The following is a 24,358-nucleotide window of genomic DNA, read 5'->3' as shown; positions in this document are numbered from 1 at the left end:
TCAGGCAATTAATGCCTTAGAAAGTAGGTTTGAATTAATGAGTACCCACAGCAGCTTTTTTAAATTTTTATACAATGTGTATGACTTAAGGGACACCCCAAACGAAGAGTTAATTAAACACTGCAAAGATTTAGAATTAGTGTTGACGGATGGAGATTCACGAGACATAAGTGCAGTGGACTTAGCAGACGAAATAGTGTCAGTTTCCGCCTTATTACGAAAAAGGCAAAGCCCAATTGAAGTTTTGTTGTTAGTTTCAACTCTTGATATCGCACCAAATTTAGCTATTAGTTTGAGAATTTTATTGTCTTTGCCAATAAGTGTGGCAAGTGGAGAGAGGAGTTTCTCAAAACTAAAATTAATAAAAAATTTCTTACGCTCCACAACTCTTCAAGATAGGTTAAATGGTTTAGCTACATTGGCTATTGAACATGAGTTAGCTGAACAAATAGATTTAAAAAAAAATAATCACTAAGTTTGCAGAATTAAAAGTAAGAAAAAAAACCTTTTAAATGTGTTTATTTAAGGTGCGCAGTAGTAATAATTTAGAGGAGGGGGGGCGGTACACATTGAATTCTAACCTTTGTCCTGGTATTCTTTTTCATTTTTAGTTATTTAACAGACTTGATGCAGACTGAACTTTTATTATAAGTTACTACAAGAAGAGAAACATCGGTAAACAGTAATCTGACTTCTAAAACTTTTGTACAACACGAGAAAGTAATTTTCATTAAGCTGTCATGAAAATATGCACCAATACAAAAATTGTTTAATTGCATTCCTACTTTATGATTATTTTAAAAAAAAAGATGAGTTAATGTTTTTAAAATAACGATTCTATTTTTTTCGTCCATTTTAGTATTTTGCTTTGCTGTCACTTTAATTGTCAGTAATGCATAGCACTTCCAAAATCCTGTCTGTTCTCAAGAAATATTGTTAAATTAATTAAATACTATAATTGTTTTTTTCTTCCAATAATTTGATAATCCAGCTATGTTTCGAGGTCTTTAATACAAGACATGTTAATTTGGTGTTTGTTTTGAAGTGCCCTTTTTTTTTGTCTAGTTTAATGTACAGCTTTAATAAATTTGATTTCATTTCATTGTGCTGTTTATTTATTGGCATGATCTATTAAAGGTTTATTGGCATGTATTTAATGTCAATTTATCCCTTTTTATTTTTTCCCGTGGGGAGGGGCGCCGTGGGATATTGCAATTGCGTAGCAAGTAATTATTATATACCACTAAAGTAACGTAAAGTAACAACGTCTAAAAAGCACAAATTCGCAGAATTTGTGCTTTTTAGACGTTGTTACTTTATGTTACTTTACTGTTCAGCACAAAGGTATTTATTTATATTATTTACCACGTTTTAAATAATGATACATATTTGACGGTCCAGTTTTTGAACTTCTGCATGTTGTCGGAATTGGATCCGCGCACAGGACTCCTCTCTCTCCCCCACCCCCTTCCTAGATTGAGCATTTTTAAAAAAATGTTCCATGCTATTAAAGAGAAGAAATTAATGCTCCTTAGGGAAACAAAGTAATTTTAATTGGAAAAAATATCGATTGTCGTGAAAAAGTCTTAATTTATTTTCAAAAGAAACTTAAAATTAAATTTTTCTATAGTTACAGATTATTTCTTAGTTAATCACACCCCACACTACACTTCATATTTGTTTTACCCCCACCTCTCCTTTTTTTCTTTTACTTTTACTAGACGATCAAAAAATAAGAAAATACTTAAAATTCTACGCTTCGGAAGCCTCCTCCCTCAGTTAAAATCATTAAAGTGCTCTTCAAATCTCGTTTCCACCCTGCTTTTAGTATCATACAAATCGTCTAAAAACGACGCTTTGTTGAGGTGCTTAGCGCGAAGTCCTCTTTTAGTACATTGAGACGATGCTCCCGTATGCAATCTGAAAATAAAAAAACTATAATTTCAAAAAATTAAGATGAGACCTTTTAACCCTCACCCCAGTCCTTGAAAATGGCTTAAAAACATCGCTTTTTATTACTTCTCTTTTGGAATGTTTCTTGGGGAGATTCAAAGAGCTCTTTCCTGTAATCATGAAAGTTTGTCGGTAACTGCCTTTGGAACTTCAGTGACAAAAAATTGGGGTGAAAAGTTTACGTCATCTCAAATCTATTTAAAAAAAAAATCATCGAAGACCCAACCCTTACTCTGAAGTCAACACATTTCGCCTATAATCGTGTTTTTAAGACTTCAGTTTCTTAAAATTCCCCCCTCAAAAGACCCCCTGAAACTTTCCACCGTCTAAACCGCCACAGAGCGTCTAAAACTGCGTTCTTAAGACTATAATTTCAAAAAATTCTCCGAGGGAGAACCCCCAGACCCCTCTAGCAGATACGGGTATTTTTTAAGCGTACCCCCCCCCCTATAAATATTTTCTGGTGGCACAGCCCAAGTGCAGGAAAGCCATGGTCGTACTTAGGATTGATGAATTGATGAATACGTGAAGACAACGCGAAACTGCTTTCAAGCATGACCATTTTAGGGGGTGGGGGTGGGGGCTTATCGTTTTTTTTTGAAAGAATGTTTTATATTTAAAAAAAAAGAGGAATTACCAAAAAGAAGGGACTATATTTGTAATGCAAAAATTGTAATGTTTGATTTTTTTTACCGTGGAGAGGGGCGGCACTTTGGAAATTTGTCCGGGGCGGCAAAACTGCTAGAGCCGCCCCTGAACAGATATTTATTTGCTTATTTTAATCAATTTCAAAAATGAGATTTTTTGGCTTGTGCAAATTATACTCAGCCGATGATGTTCCCATCTATATGTTCAGAACCCGACTAACTAAAAGTGAGTCATTAGGCCTACAATAATCTTGAAAGCTCAACAGCGGAATGCAGTGGTTGAGTTACTGGTTCGGGGGGAGGGCGTCAGAATGCATTTTAGGCCCTTTGAATGCCTTTTGTCTATCACAGAACTATTTGAATCATTTATCATGTCCATTTATGAATACCCTTCGTGGCCTCTCTTAATTGTGACATAGTAAATTTAATACAAATACAAATACAAATGTGACGACCAGCAACAGGCTCTGGGCCCAGCTAGGCTGGTCCTAGTCAATTAATTAGTCCCCAATGAAGATCAATGGCCCTCTTAAAGCTATCCACTCCCTTGCTCATTACCGCCTCTTCCGGTAAGCTATTCCAAGTGCCCACGACCCTGCTAAAGTAGTAGTTTTTAATTATTTCCAAGTTAGCCTGAGATTTAAATAGCTTAAAACAATGACCCCTTGTCCTGCTTTCCCCGCAAAAATTTAATCCATTTACATCTTTCATTTTGATAAATTTAAATAACTGAATCATGTCCCCTCTGACTCTCCTTTGCTCCAGGCTATACATGTTAAGCCTATTAAGTCTAGTATCATAATCTAAATCTGAGAGTCCCCTTACTAATTTAGTTACCCTTCTTTGAACCCTTTCCAATACGAAAATATCTTTCTTCAGATAAGGCGACCAAAACTGAACAGCATACTCCAAATGAGGTCTTACTAAACTCCTATATAAAGGCAGAAGAACTTTCTTAGATTTGTTTGAAATAGATCTCTTGATGAACCCAAGCATTTTGTTGGCTTTGTTACTAGCAATACTGCACTGTTGACTAAACTTGAAGTCCTGATTTATAAGGACACCCAGATCCATAACATTTTCTGCCTGATTTATGACTGAACCCTGTAAATGATATCTCATACGCTTATTTCCATGACCTAAGTGTAGCACTTGACATTTCCCTACATTAACTGCCATACCCCATTTATCTGCCCACTTAGTAATATGATCTAAATCCTCTTGCAGCTGTTTTACTTGTTCTTCATTTTCGACAATCCCCATAACTTTTACATCGTCAGCAAAACAATTCATGCTTCCAGAAATATTTTCATTGATGTCATTCATAAATATAATAAACAAAAGAGGCCCTAAAACTGATCCCTGAGGAACCCCACTTAAAACATCACTCCAATTAGAATGATTTCCTCTCACAACTACTCTTTGCTTCCTACCAGTAAGCCAATTTCTAACCCAAAGTAAAGTTTTTCCTCCTATTCCAATGTCAGCTAACTTGCTGAGAAGAGCAACATGCGGTACCTTGTCAAAAGCTTTTTGAAAGTCAATATAAACAACATCCACACATTTTTTGTCATCTAAAGCTGAGGTAACCTTGTCGTAGAAATGCAATAAATTAGTAGTACAGGGTTTACCTTTCCTGAAACCATACTGCAAACTAGTCAACAGACTATTAGTCTCTAAGAACATCATGATCTTAATTTTGATCAAAGTTTCGAAAATCTTACAAATCACCGAAGTCAAACTTACAGGTCTATAATTCCCAGCAAGACCTTTAGACCCCTTCTTGAAGAGTGGCGTTATGTTAGCCAGCTTCCAGTCCTCTGGCACCGTCCCCGAGTTATAAGAAGCATTGAAAATATTCAAAATAACATCCACTAATTCCTCTGCACATTCAACTAAAATTTTTGGATAAATATTATCTGGTCCCGGAGCTTTAGTTGCTTTAATCTTTTTCAAATGAAATAAAACCTCCTCCCTGGAAAATACGAAAAGTGGCTTGCTTATAATTAAGAGCTTCTTTAGTCTCCCTGGAGAACCACATGGGCCAAATTTTGGTACTAACACCTTTTCTCCTAAATGGAACATAGTCCCCAACGGTTTTAGCAAGTTTATCCTTAAATTCCGTCCACTGCTGATATACGTCGCTATTTTCCAACCCTGACGAAAAAACCTCTTTCAAGCTCTGCCTAAGTGCAACAAAATCGGTGTTTCTGAAATTGGGCACAAACCTAAAATTATCATCTTTGCACACTTCAAATTTAACCCGGAACCTAATGCTGTTATGATCACTATCTCCAATATGCTCCCCTACACTCAACCCCTGAACAAAACTACCTATGTCACAAAAAACTAGATCCAAAATGGCCTCCTCTCGAGTTCTCTGAGTTACAACTTGATCTAAGAAACAGTCACCAATTACTTTTAAAAATTCCTCTTCTTTGCCATTACCAGGATAAAAATTATTCCAATCAATACCCGGAAAATTGAAATCCCCCATTATGATAACGGATCCCTTACTGGACATGTCACTAATAATACGGTACATCTGTTCATCTTGTCCCTGGTTTGAATTAGGTGGCCTATAAATGTTTCCAAAGCGTAGCTTTATGCCCTTACTGCTCATCAACTCCAGCCAAACCATATCAATATCAGTAGGCTTATCATTTATGACCAATTCATTGCAAATAAAATTGTCTCTAACATAAAATAAAACCCCACCACCTCTTTTACCTACTCTATCCTGTCTGAACAAATTATACCCAGCAATATGTAATAACTCTGCATCAGATTCGGTAGCCCATGTCTCTGTAATTCCAATAACATCCAACTTCTCATCCATAACTATGCTTTTCAATTCATCCATCTTGTTCCTAATACTGCGAGCGTTGGTATAGAAAACTTTAAGCATGCCTAAGTTGCTTTTATTTAACACCTTGAAATTTCCTAAATTACAATTGTTAACATTACTACTCTTGTTCGTCACTTTATTTCCATTTCTAGCAATACCCAAAAAAATTTCATTCTCTCGATACCTGATGCTTGAACCATGCCCCCCATTCCAACTTAGTTTTTTGACTCCGAAGCCCTTAAAATTAATCCACTAACCATTTTGACCCCTGTAGAGCTCAGATGCTTTTCGCAAATTGACTTCAGTAGCAAGTTCATACACCTCGCACGTTGATTTAGCCAGCTCCTATGCACTCCATACCTGGGAAGCAAACCAACCGCTTGGACATTCGTCGAAAAGCTGGTTGCTTTATCCAACGGGGATTCCCATTCCCTAGAAAACTCCTCATTTTTACTGTGGCCTACATCATTTGTTCCCACCCACAAAGTAACCATGTCCTCCTTATTCAATACTCCCTTCTTTTCAGCAACCATATTAACGTCTTTTACCCGAGCCCCTGGTAAACAACACCTAGCCACCTTACGCTTTACTCTCCCAACTGTGTTACCCACCTCCCTTACCATAGAGTCCCCCAAGATTACACCCTTAGTTTCCCAATCTAACTCCTCATTTGAAACTTCCCCCTGAATCTCTGGAACATTTATACCCTCTACAGCTGGCCTACACCCTAATGCTAACTGGGCTTCCAAAACTAGCATCTTAAGTCTTAAGTCTGAGAGTTCAGCACATTTAGTGCAAATATAATCCTCCTGGCAGAAGTATTTGCTACTGGTAGAAGTAAAAACAAAATTATCCTTTGAGAAAGTTTTTCTTACTATTATTTTTAAAATGTGTGTATTATTCGTATAGTTGTAATGCTGTGCATGATTCTTTGAGTAATTTGGGGTCCCTTAGGCAGATGGACCCCAGGTCCAGGTCTAGTAAGCCTTTACTCTATGAGAAGCATTGATTTTTTCACGTGAGCCTACTGTTTAAAGCGACATCTACAAGCAATAGCACAGCCTTAGCTTACTGTGCCGCAGCGTTGCATCCTCGTATGCTACGGCACACGCACAGCCTTTCGTGACTGCAACTGAACCTGTAGTCAGCCATTTGCTCTATTTAAAGTGGAAATTTGTTCTTCGTTGGTGAGTAATGAAATTTCAATCTATTTACATCCTTTTATTAAATTTATAACATTCTGTGTGAAAGCAAATTGATGCATAAAATATTCTTCCAGAAGACAAATCCATTTGATATTTCGACAAAATGGTTCAGAGATTGACTTATAGAAGGCGGCTATGTTACAATACTCAGTCAAACAGGGTAAAAATGTAAGCATTGACATTGTTTTTTAACTTTAACATCGTTGTGTATAATTAACAATTGAAAGTGTTGCTTGTTTCTCAGGGTATATTAATTTTTGTGACATGTGTTGTTCTATTTTATCAGATCTAAAACTCCTGGTGGACGGCTTGTGTATTTGTATCCTGGTAAGCCTGGTAAAGTTCCCAGATGTGGTGACTGCCATTTGAGACTTCGCGGGGTAAGTTTTTTCAAGTTCAGTACACAAAGTTGATTTTTTGTTGTAACAAGTGAAATTCTAAATTCTGTCTATAGTTCGCTTATCCCCTATTTATAAATAATCGAGATATTGTCCCGGATGAGTGAATTCAGTAGCGTAGTAACGCTAATACTGATCTCTAAGGTGACAAATATTAGGGATATGCATTAAAAGATGTAAACAATTTTATGCTGGGAAGTTATGTTCTGTCATATGTTCCCGCAATTGCTTTGTTACAATTCCCTGACTACAACCTTCTTCTGTTCGTCCAATGAAAATGAAGACCTCTTTTTATACCGTTTTCATTCATGCTTAGTTGTGCTGTTATAACAGGAAGACAATTTCAATTATAAAATGCAATCATTAATATCTTTTAAATATGAAATGTCATTTTATAATAAGCAAGCCTAATGCAAAAAATTTAAATTAAAGCATGTCTATGCATGCTTATGTTTTTATGTGCAGTAATTTCTAGAAGAGATGCCATGGCGTTTACATGTTTAACAGTGATGCCTTGCTGCCGATGCAGCAGGAAACTGTAAAAGGGTAGATACTGAAAACATAGATACGTATTATCTACACATTAATTTGAAGCTTTAATTACAGTCAACGGCTGGCTATTCAAAGAGTGAGGTTAGCGATATTTGCTAATTTTAATTTTTATTGATTTTAGAACCGGCAGAGAGCGAAGGTGTGCTTGTTAGTTCCAAAAGCAGACAAAAAACAGAAATTCTCCAAAATGAACCATTTCTTTAAAATCTCTGAAATAAACTTCATTAAACAGGAATATGTTAAGAATTTTTTTTTTTATTCGGAAAGAATATTTGCAAAAAAAAGACAGCAAAACGTTCCCAGTTTTTTCTCTGAAAATCTGGACTCAATTTAAAAAACTTTTAAAGTAATTACTAAATGATATTCATTTAAATAAACTGATATATCTAACTTCATTTTATCATTGTAAAAAATAAAATCCTATGCTAATTCCCTTGATTTAGTTTACAAAAGGAACTTTTCAATTGCAGATGCTCATAATATTTGCATTAGTCTAACAAAGGACAAAAATCATATGGGTTCTTGGTTAGGAGTGCGACGTCGATGTTTTGGAAACATCGATGTTTTATTTTCGATGTTTCCGGAACATCGATGTTTTGGCTTCGATGTTGATGTTTTTGTATTATAATTAAAAATTATAGTAAAATTTGCTCCAATTTTCTCGCTAGGTAATTAAGTTTACGTATGGAATTGTTCCATAAATTTCATTTATTTGCGCACATTTAAAAATATAGATTTTTCTGTGTAAAGGATGATTTTTGGGAAGATCACTACAAGATGGTAAAAGATAACTGGAGGGTGATGAAGAAGGCAAAGCTATTGGAAGAACTAAACACTGGTGTTCTGTTGCCAGAACTTGCAGTCGATTCTAAGACTCCAATTCTTAAACTAAAGGAGAATCCTATATATTACTACGGTGAATATTATAACTGTACAAATTAAGAACTGTTAAAAGTTGTGTTGAAGTATTTGATAGTGATGGCGACTTTTATTTTTTCTCTGCCTGGTGGAATAGTCGGCGAAAAGAGAAATGCGCTTAAACACCAAATATTGGGGGTTACTTATCGTCTACCCAGGAGCGGATACAGACTAACATTTTAGGGGGGCTCATGCTAAAGAATGACCCTCACCCCTCCTCCATGAATAAACTTATGGTTTTTGGTAAGAAAAATTTCTGACTCTGCTTAGGTGTTTAAAAAATGCCACATGGATCAGGGATATGGCACCGAATACGACAAAAACCTTATGAATAAATTCTATAAACAATTAAAAGAAGTAGTATTTCAAGTATTTACTTTTAAAAGTAAGTTCAAATAAGGTTATCAGCTTTAAAATTATCTTTCTAAAATTATTTTACTTTAATAAGCTTTTTATTTACCATTTTTTATACGTTTAATGCTTTCACTTTGAAAAATGCAATCTGTTTTCATTGGATATGAGAATGGAACTTTTGCACTTTTTTTCAAGCTGACTTCGCTTTATATGAAGGCAAATAAATGAAAAGTCGATTAAAACAATCATAGTTTATGGAAGTTTCAAGATTTTAAAACTTCCATAGTTAATGGAAGTTTTAAAATCTTGAAATGGAAAGATTTTAAAACTTCCGTTTTTTGCAACTGTGTCGATAGATGTTGATGATGTTTATCATAGGCTTCTAAAATAATTTTTAAAAGAATTCTTTTATGGACAGTTTTTATACTTTTGGGGCCTTCACTTTGAAAATTGCAATCTCATTGCATCCTCTTTGAGAATCGAATATTTGATGTTTAGTACTCTTTGTTAAGAGGTTAAGAAATAAATTCTCCTTTTATTTTTATTGTACTTTTATAAAATGAATTGATTTCTCACAGAAAAAAGACCTTGTGAAGAATCCTGGACAGAACTCTGTTCAATAGCCAATGCATGTTTGCAAATGTCATGTGCCCACCACAGACAGGAGGGCGGGAGTCATCAGATTGCTCCATTGAAAAATTTAGGAGGAGGTAATTTGAGAAAGATTTTGGGCTCAGTTTGGGGGGGGGGTCTCGCTCTTGAGAGGGGAGTGCTTCATGGAATTTAAGGAGGTGTCCCATTGTCTTTGGGGGGGGAGTAACCTGCCTTATTTCAAAAATTATTTAAAAAAAGACTCGTTTCTTTTTTTATTCAAACCTTGTTCAAAACTTTGCAGACAGATTTTAAGTTCTAAAAGCTTGTCGTAGACAGCTACAAAACTTTTTGCCACTGGGGTGTAATCATGCCCAGTAAATTATGATCTAAAATTAATTGCACCTATATGCAATTAAAAAAATTTTTTGGATTTATTAAATTCTAAAGTTAACAATCATTCTATTTTAATTAAATGATTAATTCATAATACAAAATGTTTTTGAATTAAATACTAACTTTATTGTACCGTAACAAATTTATGTGCGGATAATCGGTTGATTTCTTATTTTATCCAGTTTCTTTCGGCGTCCCAGACTTATAAAAAAAATTGGACAAAATAGCAACCCTGTATAAAATGAAGCTTAAAGCATGACGCCGTTTTTCGGTATAAATGATTTGTTTATTGTGTAATGATCTGCATCAGGATCAAAAATCCAAAAAGGTCGGTCCTGAGCGATATCAATTTAGGGTCCTGTACTGTACTTAATGCTATGAGGGAATTTTTTTCTTTGTTATTTTCTTTAAATTAACTCAGTAATGGTAAGGTCATTGAAATTTTTAAATTAAGCATGTCTTACTTGGATGCTGAAATGCTTAATTTGTTTCATTTTTCTCCTTTGCAATTTTAGATTACACATGCAAGACCGAGAGAATTATCAGCTTTATCCAAGAGACATAAAACTATTACACGAACATACGGAGGATCCAGATGTGGAAAATGTGTGAGGAGCAGGTAATTGATGTTTCTTTACATTGTTTGACTTAACCACTTAACCTATTGGTGAGATTTGCATTTATTTTTCAAATACTTTTGAAGCTTTCAATCGACATGCATTTTATCCTTGGCCAACTTAATTTTAAATCATGCATACTTGTGCATTATCTGCCGTAAAAACTCAAGAATATGCAAATGATGAAAGCAGTTGAATGATCATGTTGATTATACTTGAACTCTCTCGCTGATGCATATTCATATGGGAGCGTAAGTCAAAGCCATAAGAGCTTTGATATAGCTTAAAATGCCTTTTACAATTATCATTAATGCTTTTAAAGAATATTGCATGCCAGAGTAAATCAATTTAAAATAGAATGAGAATTTATAGGTGTTATCTTATTTTATTTTTTGTATGAATTAGTGAAGTATTGTGTATTAGAGGTGTCCAAAGTAAAACTAACTCCAATTTTGGCTTTTAGTTCCAATCACTATACTTTTGTTGCACATTTGTACCATTTATTCAGAGTGCAAACCAAAGTATTTTCATTGTTACTGTGGCTATCCATCTGATCCTGCACATCGATTATCTCATTCAGCAAAAACTTTTTTATTTGGCAGTTGTGTTTTCAGTTTTTATAGACTAAAAGCATTTTCTGATTATTTGCTTTGTGTGGATTTACCCCCACCCTCCCTCCAATTTCATTTCCTTCTTTCTAGAGTAGCAGATTTACCATCTAGCTGTTGAGAAGGACCCCAAAGAAGATTCATTTTTTGTGCTCTGTAAATGTTTTACGTAATTTAATCGAGGCCTCTAAAAATGCATTGCGACCGGACTCCACATGAGTAAATCAGGACAAAACTGGTCAGTTAAAGTATTTTAAAAATTATGGGAGTAGTTTTTAAAATACTTTAACTGACATTCAGTATTTACAGAATTTTGTCAATAAAGTCAGGGTTATTTTAGCAAACTTACCAAATAATTAATTTAAAGATAATATTTACTGCCAATTTCGTTTACAATTTCTGATAAACGTCTAGAAAAATGCCAAAAAAAGTAATAAATTGCTAATATAGCAGCCCAATTTCGCCAACCCTTGGTAAAAATCTGCGATTCTTTATTGGATTAAGATGATCTACTTTTATGGAAAACCTAGCCCTCCCTTGATATTGGTTATGTTTTTGAAACATTTTTCCTGTTTTTGCCCAAAGCGGAAGGTTAGATGAAATTTTTTTTGAGGTATACGTAACAGCTACATTTGTGTGCAATATTGAAATGTGTATAAATTTGTTATGTTTACATTCTTATTTTAATTTGTTGCCTTTTAACTTTATAAGTTCTTGAAGTGTAAGTGTACTTAAACCCTGTACCAAAAATTTAAGACATAAACATAAAAATATTTTTCTTTTAGTTTCATTATACAATAAATATATGAATAACTTTCATTCAAAATTTGTACCAAATTAGCAGTACATTATGTTGCTGCACATTAAGCTAGTATTTGTTTCACTAAGTATGATACTCCCTTTTGTTATGCAAAGGTTTGTTAATTTTTAAATTTTAGTCAGTATATGGTTAGTATTTTATAAATTTTGGTCAGTAAAGTCACTATTTTAGGCCCACCAAACAGTTTTACTACCTGGTAAATCAGCCGCTGTGCTTTGAAAAGAACCTTTAGTTTAATTGCAGCAATATGAGCATATTTATTGATTACAGTTAGAGAAGGGATAGCATTCCTGTGGTTGGAATAACTGTTGTGTATGAACAAGAACTGAGTACTGTAGCCTCTCTGACAGTAATCTGTTTCGCTGAAAATTGCATGCCTTGTTTGAGATTTCAATCTTTTTGCATCCTGCAAATATTTCAATCATTTTTAATGTTAGAAGGTTTTTTCACCATATGCTACTTTTTATCTGCTTGTTTTATTCATTATGTTAATATTTTTATTTCTTAAATTTATTTTAGAAAAAATGCAAAAGTCCGTCAAAAAAAAAAAAAAATCCAACTCCCATTCTCAGATTGTATTGAAACTTGGCATGTTTTTTTTTTGTGAATCTGTAATTGCTTAGGCTTTACAGCCTGTAAATTGTTTTTGAATTTCGTGATTTAATGAAGCAACTTCAAGTTCTTTTGATCTTGAAATAGTATTATGAAGCTTTTTAAGTTCCAATGCAAGGAAAACGAATAGACGATTATGTATATAAGTATTTTTTAAATTTTTGCTACGAAAAGTATGTTCTACCACATTAGGAAAACTTAGATTTTTCACTCTGTTGTAAATTCTTATTTTACAAATAAATCTAATTTTGAAATTTATGTTCTCATTTTCAATACCTTTAGTTCAAATGTTTAATCTTAAAAAATCATTTTTCTCTCATAAATATGAAAAATTGATGCAGCCAAACTCTGGCTCCTCAACCCTTTATTCGAGGACTCGGGGGGGGGGGGGATTAGAAATTGCTGCCTTTCTTTAAAAACTTAAATTTATATAGAAATAAACAAACTTGCAGAAAGTGGTGCAATGCCTCGAATTTGTACAAAATTGGATATTAGTAACAAATAAATGAAAAGCAGTAAGAAGAAAACCGTACTTTAAATATCTTGAAGAAAAGATATTTTATTTCTTTTCCCGCAATTTACCTCTCAGTCCAATAATGTATGCTTAAAAGATTTTTTAAAATAATGCTTTAATATACAAATAATTATCTAGTTATCCCCATTTTTCTAATCTTTTTTATAATTAAATTTAAAAAAAAAATACTATGCTTTAAGAACAATATGTACCATGTATTGTATTGATTACTGCCCAATTATTTCAAACATTATTAAAAGGGAAAAATTTCGTATTAACCTTGAAACTGGTAAATTAGCTACTTTTTGTTAAATTTTGGAATCATGGACTCCAGGAGCTGTTTTGATCTCTTCCCTTTTCTGCATGTTTTTTTCCCTCTCTCTCTGACCACTCTCATCCCTATGATGTATGAAATTAAAAAATATCATTCACTGATAATGTGGCATTGTAGTCAATTGCACCTCTCCCTGCATTTTGGGAACAATGTATTGTATCAAGTACTTTGCCCCTCTGGAAAGCTTTGAATAGGTGTACCTAAAGTCATCTAATTATTTCCGATGAGTCCTTAAAAATATTTGAGTCCTTAATTTTCACTTTTAAAAGTGAGTATGAACCCTGTGTTTTTGTAATGAAATTAAGAATATGTCAATGATGAAAGAAGTTGAATGATACTCTTGATTATAATCCTTGAACTCTCTCGCTGATGCATATTCATTCCAAATAAGTTATGGGGACATGAATCGATTCCAAAAAAGTAGTATGTTATTTGTGGATTAAACTGTTTTATGATTCTCTTTATGTTGCTTTTTTGCATCAGAAACTCTCATTTCAATAATAGTTTCCTTCCTATAACAAGGAGCCATGAAGGGCGCCCCTTTGAGTGCCCTGTATCATCGAGAACAGAGTCGCCTGATTGCTAAAATGCAAGTTGGGTGCTTTAGCTTCTCGAACAGTATTGGAGGATACAAATACACTGTCTTGCTTATTGGCATTGCAGTCACCGCTCCTTCTACAGTGATGATTTTCTTTATTCTATTCTGGTAACATGTTGGAAGAAGATTGTATTTGTGAAAGAAAAACTAAAAATATGTTAATGATGAAAACAGTTTGATGATACTCTTGATTAAACTACTTGAACTCTCTCGCTGATACATATTAATTCCAATTATTTTATGGAAACATGAGTCAAAGCCAAAAAGGTAGCATGTTTTTCATAGCTTAAGCTGTTTTATAGTTTCACTTTATAATGTTGCTTTTTTGCATAAACTCTCATTTCGATAATGGAGTTGTTCCCTTATGTGTACTGTCGAGAGCAGAGTCGCCCGATTTCCAAAGTGCAAGTTGGGTGCTTTAGCTTCTCGAATGTTGTTGGAGGATACAAATACACTCCTGTTTTTTTTATTAGAGGATACAAATACACTCCTGTTTTTTTGGCATTTCAGTCAGCATTTAACTCCCATTTTCTATTGTGGTAATGGTTCTAACCCCTAAAAGGGGTGCTTTTTCCTTCACCATGGCTGTGATCGAGATCTCGAGGTACTACTTTGCTCAAATGTAATTCTGGTGCTATCTATCTCGAACATCAACCTGAAGAACAGAGTGCTTTGGACCAGATGGTACACAAGCTCAATTTCTTCAACAACTTCTGGATTTTGCAAAAGTATTCCAATCTTTGTACGAGAAAAAGAGTCGCCTGATTGCTGTTGTGCTCTTTGGGAGCTTTTTCTTCTCAGAAAGTATCGTAAGGAAAAGATACACTGCCTTGCTGAGTGGCATCCCAATCATCCTTCCTTAAACATCTCTGTTTACAAGTGCACTAGTTTATATAGCACCTTTTTCCCGATTGCACCGATACTGTTGGGTAAACTGTCATGCGCATTGACACCAAACTTGGATCATTGCATATCAGATGTCACTCTTCATATATGAAAAATTTTGCGATTGTAGCTTTCTTCTTTCTTGTGGCGCTATTAAAAAACTTTTCTCATTGAATTTTGGTCAGAATCATTTCAAATTTTTTGTTTTCCTTATTTTTCATTGCAGTTTATTTTCTAATATGTAACTTAAGAAATCTGTAGGAAATGTAAAAACTTTGAATTTTCATTTTTCCCCCTCGTCTCAAGTTTGATATCTTAGTTCTGCATCATATTTCGACGATTCTTGTTTTTAGAACTACGTATCTAGGACTAACAGTTGCAAAGATAGGAATCTTGCAGGTTAAGCCAAGACACACTGTATATCTCGTGTCAAGTTGATGGGCAGGAGATAAAAAGGTCCCCTCCCCAATTTGTCACTAACTTTTTAACAGCTCTACTGTGCATCAACGAGAACAGAGTCGCCTGATTGCTAAAATGCAAGTTGGGTGCTTAAGCTTCTCGAACAGTATTGTGAGGGAAAATGCACTGTCTTGCTTATTAGCATTTCTGTCACCATTCCTTCCTACAGTGTTCCGTCTCCTATATCCCACTATGCTACTTTGTTTTGGGCAGTAAAGCTGATGGCCGGCATTCAGTTTCATTGTACAAAAGAATGCAGACCTCGGCAAGCTCATCGAGATCTCGAGGTACCACTTTGCTGATATGTAAATCTGGTGCTATCTATCTCGAAAATAAATCTGAAGAAAAGAGTGCTTTGTACCAGATGGTACACAAGCTCACTTTCTTCAACAACCACTAGATATTGCAAGATATAACCTCTTCAAATGCAGTTCTCATGGGGATCTTACATGTTAAAACTTGAAATATTTTGAAAATGTTTCTTTTTGTAATGTTCACAAGCTGAGAGGCTGTTTGAAATTCTTCCAGTCTGAACTGTACTAGATATGTCTTAGCATTTAAATTTGTTTATATTTTATGTAAATTAGGCATTAGGCAGCAATGCATATGATGAAATTTGATAGGGACAAATGATAAAACTGATTAGTATCTTATACTGATATGCATTGACCTATTTTATGCTATAGTGAATACAGCTAGAACTGATAGTGGAAGTAATCAAAGCAATGTGACGCTTCACTACGCTGTTATCTGATTGGCAATTGGAATGCAAAAAGAGCGCCATCAGATAAGCAATATGTTCCTGAGAAGACTCGCCAGTCCAATGAGTAATTCCTGTGAGTAGCAAATGGTTGTGCCAGGGCTCAAAAATTATAGTGCCCGACATGGCCGGGGAATGTAAAAATTCTGATCAAGCATGAATCTTTTACCCCATGCTCGGCTGTGCATGTAATTTTTTGATCAAATATTTTTTCCTAAAACTTTTATTATTTCGTATTTTATTGAGAACTTACCGTATCCTTAAAGCTCAAAATTTATTTTAAGCCCTACAGCTAAGATCGTTTGCGTGAAAGCAATCCTTCCCGTTGTATAATTTAAATTTGGTTAAATTTAACAACGACTTATTATGAACTATTTTTTCAAATTTAAACAATAAGGAAAATTGCGCATGTATCTTTTAAAGATTTTTCTAGCCCTGGTTGTGCCAAACTGCACCCCTCTTTAATTACTTAGACTATCAGTTCTCATGAATTCACTTTAGTAAACTATCTTCAGTTATATGTGGAAGCATGAAATGTTTCAAATGTATTTCTTTTTGTAATTTAGGTGTTGGAAGTTTATCTGGCTATTAATGAAAAAAAAATCAGTCCAAGGGGTAGATTTGATAAAGCTGAAATATTTAATTTTTTTTATCTAAAATTATATTAAGGTATTGAGCAACATATGAATGCAAGTGATGAAATTTGATAGGGACAAATGACAATCTGATTAGTATCTTGTGTACTGAAGTGCATTCACTTATGTTGTTTCAACTTATGAACATGAATTGTTATTCTTTTTCTTGGCTTCACGGTAATGTTCCCTTAGTTTGTTACTTCTTTATGTTGCCCTTACAAGTGACTTGTCCAATGTGTTTAAAATTGTTGTGAAATGATATTTGACTCTTGAAATGTTTAAAATTTTGCTGATTTTGCAATATGTTGTGCTTGGAAGCTGCTGCAATTTCTTTGTTATGTGAGAATCGGATATTTCTTCTGTTGAGTAACTCCCTAAAATTTTTTCACCATAATTGAAATATGCCGTTTTTAGAGCTTATAGTTTCTCCCATGTACGGGTTTTTCTTTTCTGCAAAACAAATCTGTTGTTTCGGGGGGGAAAATGGAAATAATTACAGTGGGCACCAGTTAATTGAATCATCCGCTTTAATGAATCAAATCGTCGGAAACAGAACAAAACCCAGCTTTTTTGAATTAGCTGCTTTATGAAATCGAAACTGTGTAGGACAAACTTGATTCAAAATAGGGGCAGCCACTGTAGTTCCACAGATTTATTAAATCTTTCTCTAGATGCCATTTCATTCAGTGCTTTTGCGACTGTTTTTGACCGTAAGCAATTCTTTTGATCAAAAGCAGCCTAAAAGTGGCTGTTTTTTAAAAACTGGTGACTTTTTTCATATTTTGAAATATTTATTGAATAAAGGAAAAGCGATGGGTATGATGTGCTTAACACATGTATCGAAAAAAAAATGCTTCCTCTGTTTCAGATTTCAATCCTTTTGCATCCAATTTTGGTAATTGTGTAATTAAAACCCTAAGAAATGTCCTAATTTTTTTCATTTTGTCATCAAAGTTATAAATTAAATGTTCAAAATTTTTAACTATGCAGGAAATTATGTTTCAATCACACAAAACTCAATTTCTAACTCCTTTATGTTTTAAAACCAGAGTATATGTTTAATTTGCCTGAAATTAAAAAATATATGAAGTTTTCTTTCCACTTTGTGACACTTAAAACATCACGTTACATGTAACATCTTCCTGACGTTATGTGAAAAGTAACTTACATTTTTTAAGCAGTAATTCCATCAAAAAATCAACTAAGTAAATTTTGAAACAAAAGCGAAATCTGAGAAATTTTGATTTTCTTGTATTTACAAGATGTTATGTTTCAAGATGTATTGTGTGGTTGTGTCATGCGATGTATTTTTTAAGAACTGTTCCTCTGAGACTATTTAGGCAACTATTTTTTAAATTTCAGGCTACTAAAGCAACTGTTCTCAAGTAAAATTTTAATGTCAACCCTATGTAGGCAAAATTTAACAGCATTATGAAATTAAATTCAAGTAATCAGAAATAATTCACAAATTCTTTGTTCAGTTAAGAGGGGAATGAAAATTCAAGTTAGCTTCAAAGTTTCAGTGTAGCTGAAAGTGAAGAATTTTAGTCATTTAAGGCATTAAAAGGTTTTTTATTTATTTTGATGGCAAATAACCCTGGTTTGGGGTTCTATGATTAAGATTGTATTTGAAAAAAATTAAGAATATGTTAATGATGAAAAAAGTTTAATGACACTCTTGATTATACCACTTGAACTCTCTCGCTGATGCATATTCATTCCCAATAAGTCCTGAGAATATGAGCCAAATCCAAAAAGGTAGCATGTTTTTCGTAGCTTAAGCTGTTTTATAATTTTAATGCAAATTTCAATTATGGCAATGTTTCCTTCCAGTCTCTCCAGGACCCTGTTTATCATCGAGAACTAAAGTGCAAGTTGGGTGCTTTAGCTTCTCGAACAGAATTGGAGGATACAAATACTCTTGGTATTCCAGTCACCGTTCTTTCCACATTGATAACTTCCTTATTATATTCTGATAATGGTGCTAAACCCTAAAGGGTGCTTCCTCCTTCCTCGTGGCAGTAATCAGGGTTTGAAAATATATTTTCGAAAATATCCGATATTTTGATATATATCCGATATTTTCAATTAGCACTAACTAAAGTCTTCAAAATAGCAAATGCATCCTCAAATCATTTTTTTCCTTATATTTTAGTTAAAATATGTAGGCTTAAAAATAAGGTTTCTTTCATTTATATCTAATTTTATTTTACATTTCTATCAATTTTAATGAAGTTAACTTAGCATTAGCTGTCTTACTCATTTTTCTTGTGTTAGCTACTTGTGCAGTTAGATGGTTCATCAGAAATAAATTATATGCATTAGTCGGTGCAGTCATAAGACATTTACTCTTTTTCTGAACAATGGTGGAACATTTAATTAGGTGCTTTGAATTCAAATTGTTACATTACTAATAATTTTATGAATATAAAATAAAAGTAAAAAAGGAATATTGTACAAAACTTTTTGTTTATTTTCAATAATAAATGAACAATATTACTATGATTAATATACTTTTTATATTGAAAATACCATAATTGAAAAAATAATTGATATATCAGCGAACCCTGGCAGTAATTAATTGCTTTTATGCCTCATCGAGATCTCGAGGTACTACTTTGCTCAAATGTAATTCTGGTGCTATCTATCTCGAACATCAACCTGAAGAACAGAGTGCTTTGGACCAGATGGTACACAAGCTCAATTTCTTCAACAACTTCTGGATTTTGTAAATTTGAGTGTTAAGTCCCCTATGAGTATTAAAAATTTGTTAATCTTATGGCTGATCAAGGTAAAGAAAGTTTGGCAGTGAGAATGGAATTAGGGTCCATCCTCTCTTTATCAAGTTCATCACGCTCTCAAGGTACCACTTTGCTCAGGTGCTATCTTATCTCAAGAATAGACTGACTTCATGATCTTGCAATAAGATTGCTTCAAAATGTTTAATTAAAGTATTCCAATCTTTGTATGAGAAAAGAGTCGCCTGATTGCTGTTGTGCTCTTTGGGTGCTTTTTCTTCTCAGAAAGTATTGTAAGGAAAAGATACACTGACTTGCTGAGCAGCATCCCAGTCACTCTTCCTTAAACATCTCTGTTTACAAGTTTTGCATTCTTTCCTTTCACTTCTGGTTAGTAAAGCTTGTGCACATGATGAAATTGATAGGGACAAATGATGTTCATGATTATATATCATTCTGATGCACTAGTTAAAGATTAGTTACTAACGTTTAATTCAATGTTTATCAGATCGCATTATTTTGACTGCCATGATGATTCTTGAGTCACCACAAATGAAACTTGTGATTTTTCTACTTATATTCTGATTTGCAGTGCAATACAGTTCCACTCGAACTTTTTTTTAGTTATAAAGCAATTTAAGATACTGTTATATCTAACTGCATTACATCTTTTTTATTGCAGGATTATTAGAGCGTTTTTAATTGAAGAACAGAAAATAGTGGCAAAAGTATTGAAAGCTCAACAGATTACATCCAAACCTACCAAGTAATTTGTATTCCAGAAGAAATAATAAAATGTTTAAAAGATATTTATCTGCCATTCAGTCATTTAAAAGATCAGTCCTCTTGTATATATATTTCATTTATTTATAATTTTCTGAATAAAAGATTGTTTTTACTTGTTAAGAAATCGGATTCTTAAAAATTTTATAACATACTACGGAGCAGTTGCACGTAAAAATATCATTTGCATTACCATGTTACCCCACATTAGCTGGCATACACAAAATATATAAAAGCAGTTGCCCAACCTGCTGCTAAATTTGAATAGTCTGGCTTGCCTGATAGGGTGCTTTATTTTTTTAGCGGGTTCTTAAGAAGGGAAGATTATTTTTCTCCCTCTGTCTATAATTTCAAATACAGTGAAGGTGCTTAACATGAAAAGTTCATGTACTCTAAGTGGTACGTCGATCCGGACTACACTGTGCTTTTAAATTTAGCGCACAGTTCAGTTCGCGCATGAGGCTTATATGCTATAAACATTGAACTTTTCAAGTACTAATGAAATTAGTTTTTTGTACTTTTTCATAATACATTAATTATACATTACCATAAATTGTCAGTATATAGGGTAGTTTGAACATCTAAAGTTCTTAATCTGGAGAGTGGCCACCGTGGTGTTCTGTAACGTTGTATGAATTTCATTTTCTTTTTTCATTGAGCTATTTCAAGGGGAGCAACTGACCCGCAGAACTTCAGCCTGCACGCCCCTACTTGCAAAGTTATGGTTTTCTTTAAGATTGGAATAGAAATCATGGAGTAATTTGTTTTTTTTTCTTTTCTGAACGAAAGGTTCCCTATGTTCACTGCATGTGCGAAGTGTACAAATGCCAGGGGTCTGTCCAGGATTTTTCACAGGGTCCGTTTTTTGTGAAAAATCAAATAATTTTGTGAAAAATGAATTAATTTTGTGAAAAATCAAATTATTTCGCAAAAAAAAAAATTTGTTAAAACGAAATTTTAGAATTTAGAGATGGCACAAACTGCATCAATTAAACTTAAAGTTAAGTGTTTTCCCTCTATGTCGAGAATATCATTCTGGAGTGTTTTTTATATCGTTCTGGACATTTAGTGAGGGGGGGGGGGGGGCATCGCTCTCTCAAGTATCAACATTTATCTACCATTCTACATTATGTTAAATTGTACTAGAAACATTTCCGTACAGTATTTAAAGTATTTGTAACAAAAAAATAAATAAATAAATAAAATTCAGACAAGGGTTCAGCATTTTTAACTTTTTGGCCCAAGAGACAAGACTCTTAAAAAGCACAGAATTTCGTTTAAAACTTATAAATTCCGTGATTTTAACAAAAATAAAAAGATATTTTAATTGTTTACCTCTTTTTTTTTTGCAAAATTAGACGATTTTGTATAAGCTGATCCCTCTAATTTGACTTCAGAAAAGGTTCCAAAAATTATCGGTTTATACACAGAAATATGCGTTATTTTGCTTTCACATTAGCTCTTTTAATAAACAATTTGAAAGATCCGATGTTGTTTATCAGAATTTTGTGAAGGGTCCGTTTTGGTTGATCGGGATTTTGTGAAAGGTCCGTTTTGGTTGATCGGGATTTTGTGAAAGGTCCGTTTTGGTTGATTGGGATTTTGTGAAGGGTCCGTCAACGGACCCAAATATCCTCTGGCCAGACCCCTGAATGCGTACAGGTGTTCTGGGCAGAAAGAATTTAACAGTAGCTAAACAAGCTTTAGAGATCTTGTATGATTTAACAATATATATTGCACATAAAACCTATTGGAACTTAAAAGTTGAATGAACAGCTGAATTTTGGAATCTCGTTGTGTCCACTTCTGTAGCAGTCACTTGTCTTTTTTTGCAATGTGATTTTACTGCTTGGAGATCATTCCATTTGAATTAACCATTATTTTCAACACTTCTTATATTTTATATTCCGTAGTAGCAAACTACCGTGTCCTTGATTTTTGCCACGCACACTCAAAAAAACGCAAAACAGAAAAATTATTTTAAAAATTTAAACCTTTTCAAATAATTTTTACCATTAATTTCAATTATTTCTTTTCCAGCCATTAATGAATAAGTAAGAAAATATTTTAATGATCCCTAATCTGTACTGAAATCGGTTTCTATGGGGAAAATATCCTGCTAAACTATGGGGAAAGTATCTGAGCCCATCCTTAAAATTTTGAATTTGGGCGCCCATGTATGTATATTTAAGGAGTTTTTACAGGAGAGGGGGGGGGGGTGAGCTTTCTCATAGTTTCAGAAAACTTCTCCTCTCTTCTCTTCAGAAAATTTTACTTGAGTCCACTATCGCCCCTGGGTTTATCTTAATTTGTTGAAGGTTTTAGAACATGAAGATCTTTAGTCGGGGAATACAAAATAGTAGTTCCCAACTTACTTCCCGCTAAACTGCCGTGTGCAGGTAAAGGGCAGTAACTGCAAATTTTTCATTTTTTTGCATTTTTGTCATCTCGTACGATATCTTTATTATACAAGCTCGCTTTTTTGGTTTCCGCCGAAAAAAAAGGCGCGAAAAAGAAGTCTAATTCCGATATTTCCCTATTGTTAGTACTGAATATACCACACATTTCTTCAAATATCTCGAAAACTCATTTCTGCGGATACTGCCGTTTATCTGCACACGGCAGTAAACTCGATGCGACCCACTGCTACGTTCAATGTCTGATTCTAATTCTACATTCTGGAATTTCTGAACCTACATTTGCATCAGAAAATTTGTTTACTACTAAATGGGTTTTTTTTTTTTTTTTGAAAAAAATATCTGTTTTAGAAGTATGAATTTACTAAATTTATATGATGAAGACAAAAAAGAATGGGGTTAAGTTTTTGAAAAGTACACCGATATTTTTTCAAACACAAGTGTTTCGATGAGGTAAAGTCATGGAAATTTTTCATCTAAATAAAAGATTATGAATCCAGTGAGCAGTTAAGGCGTGAAAATGTAATATGCAAACAAAGTTAAGTCGCTTTAATCTCCTCCTCGACTACGTCGATGTGTTAATGATCAGCATTTAAGCATTCTTCCAAAATCGCTATGTAGAAATTCTTAATTTAAGGGGACTGTCTTAAAGCCTTACAGAGGAAACACATTTTATTTAAATAGTTGTTAAAAACTCTCGCAAAGGAGAACTTGAACCTCAGGAAAAACAACGCCTGGTTTCCCTCGTGCATGAAGTGCTGAGTACCCATGATTCCTTTTTACTTTTTATCAAGCCATTTTAGCCCACTTACAATAGCAGGAGGTCACATTACGAAATTGTATTTGTATGTTATAGAATTTGAAAGTAATTTACAGGGCCGTCGGTAGGTCAAAAAGAAAATGGGGGGGGGGGGGGGGGGGGGTACGCATTTGGCTGCCCATTTATTGTTTCAAACACTTGTTCCGATTTATGCAGTTTATATTACTAGACCTGAATGCAAGTAGTATACATTTAATCGTAAGGATAATATTCAGTCGGAACAATTTTTCGAAATTAAAGATATAAAAACGCAGTTTTAAGGGGGTCCGGGACACATTTTGAAATTTTTTTTTATTATATACTTTAGAGTTTTGAAATTTTTTGCACTGATTCACCATTTATTTAATAAGCAAAATCATAACATAAATATGAAAAAAAGATTTTTTACTTAAATTTAATTGGTTCTTTTAAAAGAAATGGGGTTGCTTTAAATTTGCTATATCTCAAAATATTCTTGATCAATTTTTTTAAAATAAATTACGCACAAATATCTAAGCTTTAATTTTTATTCGGCGATTTTAAAAATATTGATTCAATAAAAAATATTTAAAGAAAAATTTCAAAAAATTCAAGGATACTTTTTTTTAAAAAAAAAATCATAATTTTTGCAGAAAACGTTTTTTTTTCAAATTCGCCGAATAAAAATTAAAGTAAACTGTTTGAAAAAGATATGCTCCAGGTTTCATTACTTTATCTTTATCGGTTCCTGACTTATAAGAGTTTGAATGCAAGAAATCGGGAAAAAGTGCATCATGGAGTAAAACGCGTGTAAAGTTTTAAAGTTAGGTACACATTAGTTAGGTGCATGCAACAAAAATAATTATATCTTTCGTTCTATTTAAGATAGAAACAAAATTCAAACGTCCTTTTAAGCAGAAAAAAACGGAGTAATTTTT

General features: G+C 33.6%; 1 protein-coding gene across 1 annotated transcript; it reads left to right on the top strand.

Moving 5' to 3' along the window:
• The first annotated feature begins 6,518 nt into the window (after positions 1-6,518).
• Positions 6,519-20,251, top strand: LOC129216979 (60S ribosomal protein L34-like). Its single transcript, XM_054851202.1, has 5 exons — positions 6,519-6,635; positions 6,728-6,821; positions 6,940-7,033; positions 10,378-10,481; positions 20,125-20,251. The coding sequence occupies exons 2-5, from the start codon at positions 6,757-6,759 to the stop codon at positions 20,210-20,212; spliced, it is 351 nt and encodes a 116-aa protein (XP_054707177.1). The 5' UTR covers positions 6,519-6,635; positions 6,728-6,756; the 3' UTR covers positions 20,213-20,251.
• The last annotated feature ends 4,107 nt before the right edge of the window (positions 20,252-24,358 follow it).

This window comes from Uloborus diversus, chromosome 2 (genome assembly GCF_026930045.1).
Source record: "Uloborus diversus isolate 005 chromosome 2, Udiv.v.3.1, whole genome shotgun sequence".
Lineage (NCBI taxonomy): Eukaryota > Metazoa > Arthropoda > Arachnida > Araneae > Uloboridae > Uloborus > Uloborus diversus.
The sequence above is the reverse complement of the archived record's forward strand: the minus strand, read 5'-3'. Positions and strand labels throughout refer to the sequence as shown.